At 37.6% G+C, this 14,009-nt stretch overlaps 1 protein-coding gene across 1 annotated transcript; it reads left to right on the forward strand.

Moving 5' to 3' along the window:
• Positions 1 to 686: 686 nt before the first annotated feature.
• SSR3 (signal sequence receptor subunit 3) lies at positions 687 to 13,931 on the forward strand. The gene is made up of 5 exons (XM_012786911.2): positions 687 to 925; positions 2,112 to 2,238; positions 7,564 to 7,662; positions 10,384 to 10,515; positions 11,574 to 13,931. The coding sequence occupies exons 1-5, from the start codon at positions 793 to 795 to the stop codon at positions 11,638 to 11,640; spliced, it is 558 nt and encodes a 185-aa protein (XP_012642365.1). The 5' UTR covers positions 687 to 792; the 3' UTR covers positions 11,641 to 13,931.
• Positions 13,932 to 14,009: the final 78 nt, after the last annotated feature.

Here is a 14,009-nt window from a genome sequence, read left to right on the forward strand (position 1 = left end):
TACGTAGAGGTAGCCTGTTAATTCTGTGAGAAGGGGTCACACCTTGGAGATCAGCACTGCTGGTCTCCTACCCACCCTTATGTCTTTATCTGCAATGGGGACAGTGATGTGTATGTCAGATGATTCTTCAAGGTATTTAATGAAATAATGGATGTGGGTGTGTAAAGGAGAGGGATTGTAGACGTGTTAGCTGTATATTTCTCTTCTTTTTGCTACAGTGCTGGGTAGCAATTATACCCAGGGGACTAACTAACCAGCACCTTGGATACACAGGGTACTCCTATGCTGGGTACACACCCAGGGTACTAACCATGTACTAGTTGAGTTAATGAATGTATGACGCGGGGCTAGAAAAGCTTTTTTTTTTTATTTCGGCATATTATGGGGGTACAGATTTTAAGGTTTCAATAAATGCCCTTTATTTTAGAATTCTGAAGGCTTGGTGAGTCTGTCAGCAGCTGAGACGTGGAATGTCAATAAAGTTTTGCTAATTTTTTTTAAAAAGCACCCACTAAACTACAAATCCCTTCTCTCTCCTCGGCGTAGACGAGTCACGTGCCTTCCAGGACTCCGGAAGTCTGGCCCGCTTGCCCAATCACGCCAAGAAGCCTATGCAACGGCGCCAGGCTGGCCAATCATGGGGAAGCTTGCTCTGGGCCGAGCCGGGTCCCGCCTCTGCGCGGAGCGCTGACGGGTCGTTAGCGGATACGGACGCCGCAGGGGCGGGGCCAGAGGCCTTAGCCCGGTTTCGCGTTCGGCTCTTCCCTTCAGGGTTTCGGCTCCCGCTCCGCCATGGCTCCCAAAGGCGGCTCCAAGCAGCAGTCCGAGGAGGACCTGCTCCTGCAGGATTTCAGCCGCAACCTCTCGGCCAAGTCTTCCGCGCTCTTCTTCGGAAACGCATTCATCGTGTCAGCCATCCCCATCTGTGAGTGCTGGGAGCCAGGCGAGCGGGGGAGGCCTCGGGCAGGTCGGGCTGGGCTGTGCTGGGACGTGGCAGGGCCGGGCGGGCCGGCGGCCTCCCCGGTTCTCCTGACCTCGGGAGGGCACGTAGCCTCTCTGGGCCTCGGTATTCTCGGCTGGGATTGTTGTGGGCGGCATTTCAGGGAAGTGACTTGTGGCGCTTTTTAAATGTGTGCGCGTTCCTGGGCCCCACCCCCGGATTGAGAGTCGCTAGTTCTGGGATAGCGGCCCCAAATCTGTATGTAAAACAGACGCTGGAGTTAAGTACTTGTGTACTTAAGTACCTGCTGTCCTTTTCCATACTACTGGCGTTTGCCGTTACGAAATCTTAAACTTATTATTTTGGAAAAACTAATGAATTAGGAGAGCCAGCCACCAAGTAACCCTCAGAATTATAAGTGTGTTTTCACGTGAACTACTTCACACCATTGAGCATCATTTTCCTAATTTGCAGAATGAGAGAAGTTGAAACAATGGCAGGAGTCAGCAGTCTACCTTATTTAGACATTTTAATAATCCTACGAGACCAACTCTATAATTCTCGCCTTGTTGGGAAGTTGTTTGCACGCTTAGCCAAGATTATTTTTAGAGCTCAGGGTTCCGGATTTCGAATCTCGTGTCTTTCACACTGCTGCACTGTTGTTGGTCAGTCAAATCCAAATGTGTTTTCTCTTTTGTTCTTATAAAACCCAGTGTGGCAATAAACGTGGTGTGAAGCTTTATGGCTCACTGACCCGACAAAGCACTGCCATGATTTGAGATAACAGCCACGTCAGCAAGTAAACTATGATTTGGGACTGCACGTGGCTGTTTTGGAATGGCCTGTATTTAGCATAGTAGTACCCTGATGTATGAAATTTCATGTCTGAATTGTAATTTTGTTGAGCCATTTCTCTTCTTTTAGAAGAAGCAGAAATCTCATCTGGACTAATAGGAAGGTTATGTTTTTTTCAAGTGTTCTGAACTGGGAAAGGTTGAGACTGTAACTGTTTTTACTGGCTATCTCAGCTCTGACGATCTTGAAATACTGTATTGGTTTCCCTAACCCCAACTGTATTTTACCAGGCTAAGCTATAATTAATTTAGCAGGCTTTTGTTATGGGGTAGTAATATTTTGTTTCTTTTTATACTCTTTCCCCATCTTAATTCAGGGTTATATTGGCGAATATGGCATATGGATCTTATTCAGTCTGCTGTTCTGTATAGTGTGATGACTCTAGTAAGCACATATTTGGTAGCCTTTGCATACAAGAATGTAAAATTTGTTCTCAAGCACAAGTAAGTATATTTTTCAATTGTATTTTTGTATAATGGGATGTTTTTCTTAAAGATCATTTGTATGTGTGTTGGTTTCAATAAGCATTTGAGATCTATGTGTGTCTATATAGTTGAGGGGAAAGGCACATTGATGTAAGGAAGAATTGTTAACTAACCGAAGCAGAGACAGTGATCAGTCTGACTCTGCTATGGAAGTACGTTTTGATGGTGGAATTAGAACACTTAAGCACTTTTTTTTTTTCTTGAGGCAGAGTCTCACTCTGTGACTCTGTTGCCCCAGCTAGAGTGTTGTGGCATCAGCCTAGCTCACAGCAACCTCAAACTCCTGGGCTCAAGCAATCCTTTCTACCTCAGCCTCTCAAGTAGCTGGGTCTACAGGCATGTGTCACCATGGCCAGCTAATTATTTTTTATGTATTTTTAGTTGGCTAATTAATTTGTTTCTATTTTTAGTAGAGACAGGGTCTCACTCTTGCTAAGGCTGGTTTCGAACTCCTGACCTTGAGCAGTCCACCCGCCTGGGCCTCCCAGAGTTCTGTGATTACAGGCGTGAGCCACCAGGCAAGGCCAAGCACTAGCTTTAATATGAGGTTCATCAGAAAAACAACCCCATCAAGTAAATGAACATTTCAGAAGCCAAATGGAATTCTTTCTGGAAAGAATTGTTCTGGGCTCTGCAAGTGCTATTTTTGCAAGTGAAAGAAATGGTCTTTTAAACTAATTACTTTTTTCTTACAAGTGTATAAAATGTAAAGGATAACTGTTTCTTCTATTTTAAGATCACATGTATTATAAAATATACAATTATGTTTGCAATCGCTTTTTGAGAAGAAAATACAAGCCTTACCACAATAAATTTGTACATTAATTATTAATATAAGCAATTATGTACTCTGGTTTCATAAAGATTAAAATGTGGGGGAAGTCCAGACTTAGGAAAGATGGTAACTTATTATTTCTGAGTGTCATAATCTTTATTGGAAGTAGGTATAAATTATTGTTTAATTGGAAAAAGCACCCTTTAAAGTTGCTTTCATGCACTTTTTGTTACTTGATTAGGGGATAGCAAGGTATTCCTGCTTCTTCAATGGAGCCTTCTAGGTGCTGTATTTCTTTGGAAATAATTTCTTAAAAATAATTGGAATTTTGCTGAGACTTGAAGTGCCAGCATACTTTGTATGTTCTTTTTTCTTTTCTTTGTTTTTTTATTTTTTTATATTTTTAAATTTCATTTTCCTTTATTTTTTTCTTTTCTCTTTCTTAACAGCATACAGCCATTCACTAATCAACTTTGTATGTTCTTTATCTTTTCATTTCCATAGTTCCCACTCTAGTTTGGACACTTTTTATTTGGATTGCTGTAGCAGTCTCCATCTGGTCTCTTAAGAAAGTTTAAGGACTGCCTTGCCATGCGCTAATAAGCATGTTACTCTATGTAATCCTTATATCTTCCATATAAGGTGCAAATATTATCCTCGTTTTATGGGATGAAAAGTTTATATTCCTTGTCATTCGACGTCATTTTTATTGTCATTCTGTTATCTCATTATGGCCATCTTTTTCTTATGCATTAAAGGCAAATTCTTCCAGACCCTTGGAATGCAAGTCATCTGTCTGCTTTCTATGAGTCTGTCCTCATTTTTAGATTTGGGCCTTAGCCTTTCTGACTCAGCCTTCATGTCATCCTTTGAATGTGACTTATACCCTCCCCATTTAGGAGTATTTTCCTTCCTTTCCATTCTTACATGTCTGTTATTTCAAAACCTCTAGGAATCTTTTCCAAAGAAATCCTTTCTGACTTTGATCATTCTTTTGCCTTTTTGAGCTTTCTTGTCCCCATGTTAGACTCTTTCTGGGACAGAGGAATAAAAACCTATTGAGGTGATCTCAGTTAACAGGAGTTTATTATAAGAAACAGCCAGAAATGGCCTCAGTGGCCATGACATTTTCCTCACTATCATTCTGGACACAAAGGAGCTCAGGTTTTGTGGCTGCAGTTCTGATAGACCAGTAGAGTAATTGGGTCATCTTTGTCATCTTTCTGCTTGGCAGCCTGTCAATAAACTGCCGTTCTAAGATTCAGCCCATCTTGGCCTTTGTTTTTATGGACTGTGTTTCTTTGAGGCATGGCCACCTGTGGATAGAGAAGCCCTCAGAAGTGGGTGTCTTGTACGACCAATCCTTTGGGATCTCCTTGGAACTCAGTCCTTTTAAGACTTGGCATTTTTCACTTGTTCATGTATCATTTTTCATTCACCTCTTTAGAATCGAAATCATGTTCTTTTTACTTTCTCATTTCTAATTTAGGCTTCTTGAGGACAACTGCTATATATTTTGTTTTATATCCCTTACAACAGTTAATGGTACATTTAGATCAGTGAAATTTAAATGACTTACAGACTTAATAGATTCTCTCGAGTAGAATTTTTTTTTTTTTAGTCATAGTTTTGGTTTAGTATTAAATACTGCGACTGGCATGGAAACTCCTACACATTTGCAAGATGGTTAAGGCTCAAAGATCCAGCGAGATGTTGAGTGTGGGTAGGTGTTAGTAGTAGAGGAAAGACGGCGACAGAGTTGACAATCTGGATTTCAGCCCCAGCTCTGCTACTCTTAAATGTGTGGCTGTGGGCATATATTTTACCTATGTAGACTTTAGATTCCTGAGCTATGAAATAGAGATCCTAATGGTACCTCAGAGGCTGGTGAGGCTTAAAAATGATCTTGTGTGACATGTTAAGCATAGTGTCTGGCACATAATAATGCATGGTTGGAGAGGTTGAGGGTAAGAGAGCCCTTAGAAATTTTTATAAAAAGGTAGCATAATTTAAACGTTTGCAAAAATGTGTTTATTTTACAAAATTAAGTATTAATAATTTTTTTTATTCTAGAAAGATTCTGATATACTGATGTAAAAGAAGGAAAATACAGTTGATTTTGTGGGTTGTTTCAGTTGACTACATGCTAGGTCACTAGAGTGACCTCTGTCTTGTTTTAGAGCATTCAGCCCTGAGTGAGGTTTATTTTCTAAGAGCCTTAAGATGGGCAGGGGGGTGGGGGTGGGGTCTTCAGTTGCAGTAAACCTACAGTGTGTTTGTTATGCCTCTGGTAGTTGATTATAGAATTCTAGAACTAGAAGAGAAATTATTTAGTTATCTGGTTTAGTGTTTTCAGAAGATTTGTCCTGTGAACAGTTAGTTGACTATTTGTCCCAAAGATGCGTAGAGATAACCAGTTCTTTTGAAAATATAGTAGTTTATTTCTGTGTCATGACGCTATTACAGTTTGGTGGGGGGAGGTGTATATGTGTATTTTTTATATTCAGTTAAGACAGTTTTCTGCTGTAAACCACGTCCATTTCATTTCAGTTGGTCTTTTGTAGAAAAGAGTGGTCTGATAAGTTCAAGAAACGGCTTAGTGCCTGGTCTGCTTGAGAAGTTCAGAGAAAAGAATCTTGGCCTTTGGAGCCTAGTGGCTCAGGAATGAAACAAACATCTGAAAAGATGGTTTCCACATGATATAATGAGTTAGGTGAATTTGGATCTTTGGAGTAAAAAATACATTGTAGTGTCCTAAAATCTCTCTTTAAAAGGTAGCTGTCTGCCCCCTTAGCTGCCATTTCATTAGGTTTTAGAATTTATTTCCTCTTATTTATTTTTTTAGAGCAACCAGTTTTCCTCCCTCCGGTTTTCAATTTGTGTGGGGTAACAAAGTTAAAAAGTAACTCTGTAAGCCTTTAAAAAAATACAGTAGTTTTCTTCTTAACAATATCAATTCTGATTCCGTTCTTGAGTGAACTAGAGATAGAGACATGATAAAATCAGCTACAATTCATGCTTAACTTGTATCCCAGAAAGTCTTGCCGTTGAAGAAAGATTGACTATTACTGCCTTGAATTATTCTGGGCTTTCTTTCCTTTAATCCATCCTGATTTCTCGACAGTTTTCTTCAGGTACACTGACTAGAACTACATACAGCATAGTAACAAAGGGTTGATTATCTTCCTGTAGAGTGAACAGATTTCTGTCTCCATGTTCCATATTCTGTTGGGATATTGTGTTGAATGCTGTCATAATGGGACTGTGTAGGTGATTGTTAAATTCTGCTTGTGGTCAGTTATTACTTTTTTATATTTATGGCTAGCCAGTTTCTCTCTCTCTTTATTTTTTGAGACAGAGTCTCACTCTGTTGCCTGGGCTTGAGTGCCGTGGCTGTCAGCCTTGCTCACAGCAACCTCAAACTCCTGGGCTCAAGTGATCCTCTGTATCAGCCTCCTGGGTAGCTGGGACTACAGGCATGTGCCACCATTCCTGGCTAATTTTTTCTATAAAAATATATATTCTATATATTTTTAGTTGCCCAATTAATTTGTTTCTATTTTTAGTAGAGACACGGGGTCTTGCTCTTGCTCTTGCTCAGGCTGGTTTCAAACTCCTGACCTTGAGCCATCACCCACCTCGGCCTTCTCCCAGAGTGCTAGGATTACAAGTGTGAGTCACCGCGCCCAGCCCAGTTTCTCTTATATTATGAAAAATATACCATGTTGATTTAAGTGTCATAGTGTATGGGAAGCTTTTTGTATTTCATCATAGTTTAAATTTTATCCTCCTTTGCTAATAACCATATCTGATAAAATTCATCTATAGATTCTTTTGATGAGTATAAATTTAGATTTTTTTCTTCATCTGATCTGTCATTGACTATTTCAATCTGAGTTCTTGAGCAACACTTTCAATCTTTTCCATCTGATTCCATTATTAACTTTTGGTGCAATCCACCAACCAGTGGTTAATTTAACAAAGTAGTGTGGACAGTCCCTGGCCATGTGATATTATTACTTTATAGTGAAATTGTCCTTTGGAGTAGAGTTAAAAACATTATTTTAAGATATTTCAGCTATTATTTCCTTTGTTTATTAAGCCTAGTTTTCTCTCCTATTATTTACTTGGAATTGAAATCATATCATTTGCTAATACCTTTCAAAATTTATTTGTTGAATAAATTATAGGGTAAAACAAAATGGAGCTATTCATAACTAAATTACGCTAATAGTATTTGACTTTTATATCCATGTTAAATCCCTAAACTTTGGAAAACTTTCCTTTTAAGCAGAAATAAAAACACATAACCTATAAACCACATCTTGGAAGTTTCTTGAACAACTTCTTTTTGGTCTAGTACAGTAATAAAGTTGGAACTTTCTATCCAGCTTATTTTCTTATTTTCAGTTGCTAATACAAAGTATGAGTACAGAGTGTTTCTAAGAGAGTGTGATGTTCACTCATAGCACATGGAAACTTTTTTTCCTTTTTTCTTTTTGTTCCAGAGTAGCACAGAAGAGGGAGGATGCTGTTTCCAAAGAAGTGACTCGAAAACTTTCTGAAGCTGATAATAGAAAGATGTCTCGGAAGGAAAAAGATGAAAGGTTTGACTCCTTATTTAACGTGTTTGAAATCTACAATGCAAATGTAATCCTTGAAATGAAAAGAAAAACAAATAAAGTGTTTGAAATCAAAAAAAGGGATGCTTTGGAGAAAGTAAGTATTTGATTTCTGATTAGAGAATGTGGATATTGAAATTATATGAGGTAAATTTTGGAATTGTAGAAGTTGTAGTAATAGGAATGGTAATAACTGACTTTGGGAGTTTTTATTACTGCCAGATACTTCTCTCTGTGCTAAACAATATTTGATTTATTCTTGTAAAGGACCCTAAGAATTAGGTACTGTTGTTATCTCCATTTTACACTGGAGGAAACTAAGGTACAGAAAGCTTCAGTAACTTACCTAAGGTCCTATATTAATACATAGTAGATCCTTGATAAGAACACAGGCAGTCTGCCTCAAGAATTTATACCTGTAGTTGCTCTGCTGGAATTTAGGAGGCAGCAGAGCTTTGTCCAGTGATAGCTTTGTCTGTTGATACCTGTGGAACCTTGAGTTTATCACCTAACCCCTTTGGGTCTGAAAGGTTTTATGGTGTGTTATGTGTTAGCCTGCTTAGGTGGTAATATTTCTGTTCCTGAGCTTCTTGAGGGACATGTAGTACTTGGTTATCTGCACTGGCTGGGAAAAAGGAACGAGAACTGGGTTTCTCTTTTTTTGTCCAATTCTCTGCCTCATTTGTTAGCCCCCACTCCCATTTTTTCCTGTCAGCTGCTCTTAGAGGGCTTGTTAAACACTTAATCATCTGAGTAGCAGAAGTCCTTGAATGATTGAGTAAATTTGTGCTGCAAAGTTGCCAGATAGTTTTATAGAGTCAAGAGTCCAGTGATTTTCATGGATCTTCAGTTTTAGTATCAACAAGGTGCTTTGTGGAACAGAATTTTTACCCCACTTTGCTCCAGAAAGACTTTTGGGAACTTGTAAATATTAAAGTATGTATAATATATTTAATACAATTTTCTCAAAGTGCATATAAAATAATATAATTTTAAAGGACCAGAAACCATTTAAAAAGAAGAAAAGGTGGATGAACATGGACTTTAGAGTTAGTTGTAGCATTTGAACCCCAAACATAGTTCTGAGCTTCCAAGTGCCAGGGAAAGCATCTGAGGTCACATAGCTTTCATTGTCTGAAGAGAAGCAGCGTGCAAGTTCTTTTGAAAAGAAACTTTCCTGGCACAGAATCTTGGAAAGACTTTATCAAGTGGATCCTTATTTAAGGGACACTGAGTAACTTAATGAACAATGTCTTCTACAGTGGTTTCGGAAAGACACCAAAACATTATTGAAATGATTATCTCCTATGGATCCTTTATAAAACTAAAGGCACAGTATTAAAATTATGACAATAAAGACCTTTTTGCAGGGAGCAGCTTTAATGAGGTCTGGCTGCATAGCTTTCTGACTGCATATTTTTGTATAGGGATAGAGGTTAGAGAATCTAGCTTACATTTAAAAAAAACTTTATTGAATTATCATATTCATTAGAATAGTTTCTTAAACTGGGATGCTCATCATAGTTACCCAAATTCAAATTGCTCATTACAGCTTATTTAGCTCTTTTACAGCCAGGCTTATTGACTTTGGATTAGAACACTTGGTGAATAAATTGTGTCAATCGCCAATAACATTAGTCATAGTATTGTCTTTAGGATTAAGGAGGGTTGGCTCTTGAGTAGAGTTATCTTTTTGGGGGACAAAGTGTCTATAATAGTGGCTTTCAACCTTTTTGATAATGACCCACAGTAAAAAATATATTTTACCTTTTGACCAAATATACATGCACCCATGAAAATGTTTCACAAAACAATATTTATCCTACTGTGTATAATACACTCTTGATGTTTTTCTGTTCCTTCCTATTTCTTCTGAAAAAAATTCTGGTCTCAACCCAATCAGTTAATTTCACTGGGCATTCGATCCACTCAATTGAGTTCACGTCCCACTAATGGGTCGCAACCTACCCTTTTAAGAACTACTTTACAAAGTTAACCAGGAGGAATAAAGGTTCCCTTATTCACAGGCACCCTGGAACTTCCTTTTGCCTGTGTGAAGAGGGTAAAAGAAAAGATAAAGTACTAGTGAATTAATAAGACAAAATATCAAAAACCAATAAAATTAAAAAGTAAAAGCATTTAGCAAATGTTAGAAAAAATCTTTCTAATGATCAAACACATTCTTTGTTTGAAGTAAATAAAAATGGCTAACAATAGTCTGCTTCTGTGAGACCATAGCTGGTATTTGTCATAGGGATTGTGTTCTGAAGGTGCGATGTTACTGAAGGCTGTAGAGAGCCTCAAGCCCAGGGTATAGCCAAGGAAGCCCCATCAGGCTGCTGACCATCAAGTTTGTGTTTTAGGTGAGGGTCCAGAGAAAGATAACTTGTTTGAGCTGCTTATGAAACCATGCCAATTGCAATTAATCAGTCCCTCCGTAGCCCTGGCTGCCTGGGAAAAATGATAACATAACCACCAACTGTTTTCTTCAGCAACAATAATGAGTGTGAAATATTCATATTTTTCATGCTCATATTTTTTTCAGTGGAGGAAAGGGGACAATTCTGACTAAATTTAATATTAAAAACACATTCTCACCCTAGAACACTTAAGGAAAAACTTATCTTACCATGATCTAGAGCCCTGTGGTATTTAGAGTTTTTAATCATATTTATAAACTTGTTTGACTTATTTCCTTGTCTGCAGAATCTTGTGGAAGAAAAATGAAGTTGCTGACTATGAAGCTACAACATTTTCCATCTTCTATAACAACACTCTGTTCCTGGTCTTGGTCATTGTTGCTTCCTTCTTCATATTGAAGAACTTCAACCCCACGGTGTATCCTTTTAAAGATTGATTATCTTTTTTAGAAGTCTAGAAACAGTAGTTGGTTTTGGTTTCGACTTGTGTGGGTATTTTAGTGGAAAGAAAAATTGCTTTGGGAGTCAGTCTATTAAATAGCACTGACTTCAGGCAAGTTTCTGGACATTTAAGATAACAGTTTTGGTGTGATTTAAAGTTCTTTTGAGTTTATGCATTATGACTTATAATAAATAACAAGTATTACAAAGCAGTCTTCTAAATGTGATTATATGTACTTGCCTACTTAAAGTTCCTAAGAGCCAAAGCAAGCTTGCCTTCTTTGATAGCTTTTGGAATAAGCCCCTGTTTCTGCTTTTATTTTTGGGCTTTGGAGTTGGGTAGATGGCCAGTGCAATTAAACAGGTACCACAATACCTTAACAGTGTTTCAGGCTACTCTCAAATTGAGCTTTTAAGTAAGAATCAGTCTTTTCTAATTAAGGTAATTTATTAAAGGTGTTATCCAGGAATGTGCAGCCAAACTTTTAACAGTTGGAGACTTTGATGTAATAAAATATTAGACATCCTCCAACTTGTATCTTCTGGGAATACAGGAGTGGTTTGGTGAAAATGGCATAGTTCTGATGCTGGAAGTAGCTGCAGGCTTTCAGAACCTCCTTGCTATTACAAGCCAACTGCAGCAAAACTGCATGACAGAGGAGATTAAGTTTTCCTTTGTTCTTGGGGGAGTGGCAGGGGGAAGGAAAACATGTCTCTCTTTCCTCCCCATGTTCTTGGATCAGCTCCTCTCTCATGAAGGTTAAATGGAATTCACATGTGTTCTTCATGATCATGTGTTCTAGGTTTCTGTCTCAAGTGTTTTCTTTTTAAAATTGGAATACATTTCCTGTGAATGTTTTTCATTTTTTATGGTCTTCTGTCTTGCAAATTGTGTTTACATTCAATGGGGCTTCATATCATTATGATTATATCAAGTATCGGGATGGAAACAGTACATTCCAAGGAGATGGGCTTTATTTTACTGAAAAACTAATTTTGGGTTCTTAATTTTTCCTTAACATTAAATTCCTACAGGAACTACATTTTGTCCATAAGTGCTTCATCAGGACTCATCGCCCTCCTGTCTACTGGCTCCAAGTAGACCATGGCAGCTGTACCCCCTGGCTTTGTATCTATGGGTGGCCTGTGGTTTATGGAAAAGTAGCAGGGTGGTCAGGGTGGGAGACACAAGATGTTTTTACAGTCTGGTGTTTGAGGGTTTAAAAACCCAACAGAATGTAATTCATTATTTGTATATTGGCTTTTTTTGATACGTTGTTGAAATTAAATGAAAGGGAAACTCAGTACCAGGACATTTATTAAAAGGCAAAAAGTGTCTTGCAACGTGCTCTAATCACAAGAGGAGAAAATAACTTGTTTCCTTGATCTGTCAGAGGTCACAGTAACCTGGGCTGAGCTGTTATTATTTAAAATAGTAGCATGAAGTTAATAACCGGTTCTCTGTGTTCCAAGCACAGTATTACAACTTTTTTTGAACCATAAATATCAGAATGAATCTTCTTCCCAGAGGATTGAACAGAAAGAAGCTTTATGTTTATAAGTCTCTGAATTTGTGATTTGAAATAACACAAAGTTTAAAACATGGTTTCTCCAACTTGGGGAAGAAAAATTTGTGGAAAAGGTTGTGTTTTTTTTTTGGCAAAAAAAAAAACCAACCAAAGTAGTAACCTAAAAATAGTGCATCAGGCGTATGAGAGTTGTCCTACGGAGTTAAAGCACATACTGTTCAGCTGTATGGCTTTGGCCCTGTGTGGCCAGGGAGGTCAACTTGACCCTGCCATGTTCATTTGACTTACTAAGACACAGGGATCATTGTTTTCCTTGACCAAGGTCTCATACCCCAGAAAAGAATGTTAAGTAAGAGAGAACACCTCTTTCCTGAATATTGACATGTAAAAGACCAAAGTAATTTTTGTGATCTTAGTTCTGGAATTTTAAGAACTCTCTAAGGAATTTATAGCGGTTTTAGTGTTTGTCAACATTTTTCCCATTAGGACTTTAATAAATTTGACCCTTCAGTTCACAGGTCCCATCAGTTGTTAACAAAATATGATCTCTTCAGCCCTTGGGGGTCCAGCTGAGAGCAGTCTCTTGCCATTTTTTACCAGTATGTGTACAGATACCATCATTTTCTATGTGTGCCATGACTTTAAAAAGTTCAGGAATTTCTTTAGCCTGTGTCACTTAAACAGAGAAACACAGATGATAACAGTTTCATATTCCTATTAGCTTTTGACCACATCCAGTAATTTCCTACAAGCAGTACCTCAAGGAAATATATTCCAAATCTTTCATTTCACTTCTAAATTTAAAATGAATGTTACAAATGTTATTAGTTTTGCTTTTCACTTGAAGAGATTCGCTGCAAGGTACAGTTAGGGTAACACATAAGAGGTTTTTTGTTTTTGTTTTGTTTTTTTAACTTCACTCTTGATAAAAAGCCAGTCAGTAGTTTGGTGGCATGGAGTTTATGTAGCAAATGCATTTGCTTATTTGACAAAATGATTTTTGGATAAGCCATCAGTGTCTACTATTTATTAGAGCTGTGGCAATAGCATTGTAAATTGCTGGTGAAAACTTGCCGCTAGATGGCAGTGCCTGTAGAGATGGGGAAAAAAATTGCCACCGTTGTTGGTATAGTACAGGTTAGATGAGTTGGTGAAATAGGGATAGCTCAGTAGAATTTCTCTTGAATAAACCAAAAATGTGTAGGAAAATGAATAAGCAAAATTTGTTTTCTGTCCTGAATTTTTCCGAGAGCACTCTGTTTTTAATCTGATAATGTTTTCTAACTTTCTATACTGTTAATGTAAATTTCTGTGCATAAGATGATAAGGCATACTCACACAGTTCAACAGTTTTTGTTAAGGATTTACTATACCAGTACTTTACTCTTAAGAATTGCAAAACCTTTTCCCCTATGCTCTCCCCACCGTCTAAAACAGCTATGTGGCACATAGAATTATGATGCGTTCAGTCTGATTTAAGTAGTAAATATCTGCCATACAATTTTTATATTAAAAAGACCTCATACCCAACTGCAGTAAAGAAGAGATTCTGTTGTAATTGCGATTCAAGGCAATTAAATTCCTTTTTTCACACTTGTGATATGTAGAAGCTTAGTGTTACAACATTTTCCTATAACCTGTTTTTAATTTCCTCATTTACAACTTAATAAAAGTCTTGGATTGAAATTCTTTTTAGCCAGTAAAAATTCACTGGTTGTCATACTTGGTGTATTATTGCAACCTGGAAAGGATAATTTGAAACAAGTTTTGAAGTTAACTGAAATATGGAGGTTGAATTATACTCAAAATTCTTGTGAAAGTTCTTGTTTAATAAGTATGATTAAACTTTGCTTTTGAAAATTCATATTTTCCCTGGACTTCTTTATAAGAATCATGTGAATAAGTACATCATCTTTATTACATTATTTCACATTAATCATGG

The sequence above is a fragment of the Microcebus murinus genome, chromosome 1, assembly GCF_040939455.1.
Source record: "Microcebus murinus isolate Inina chromosome 1, M.murinus_Inina_mat1.0, whole genome shotgun sequence".
In the NCBI taxonomy this organism is placed as follows: Eukaryota; Metazoa; Chordata; class Mammalia; order Primates; family Cheirogaleidae; genus Microcebus; species Microcebus murinus.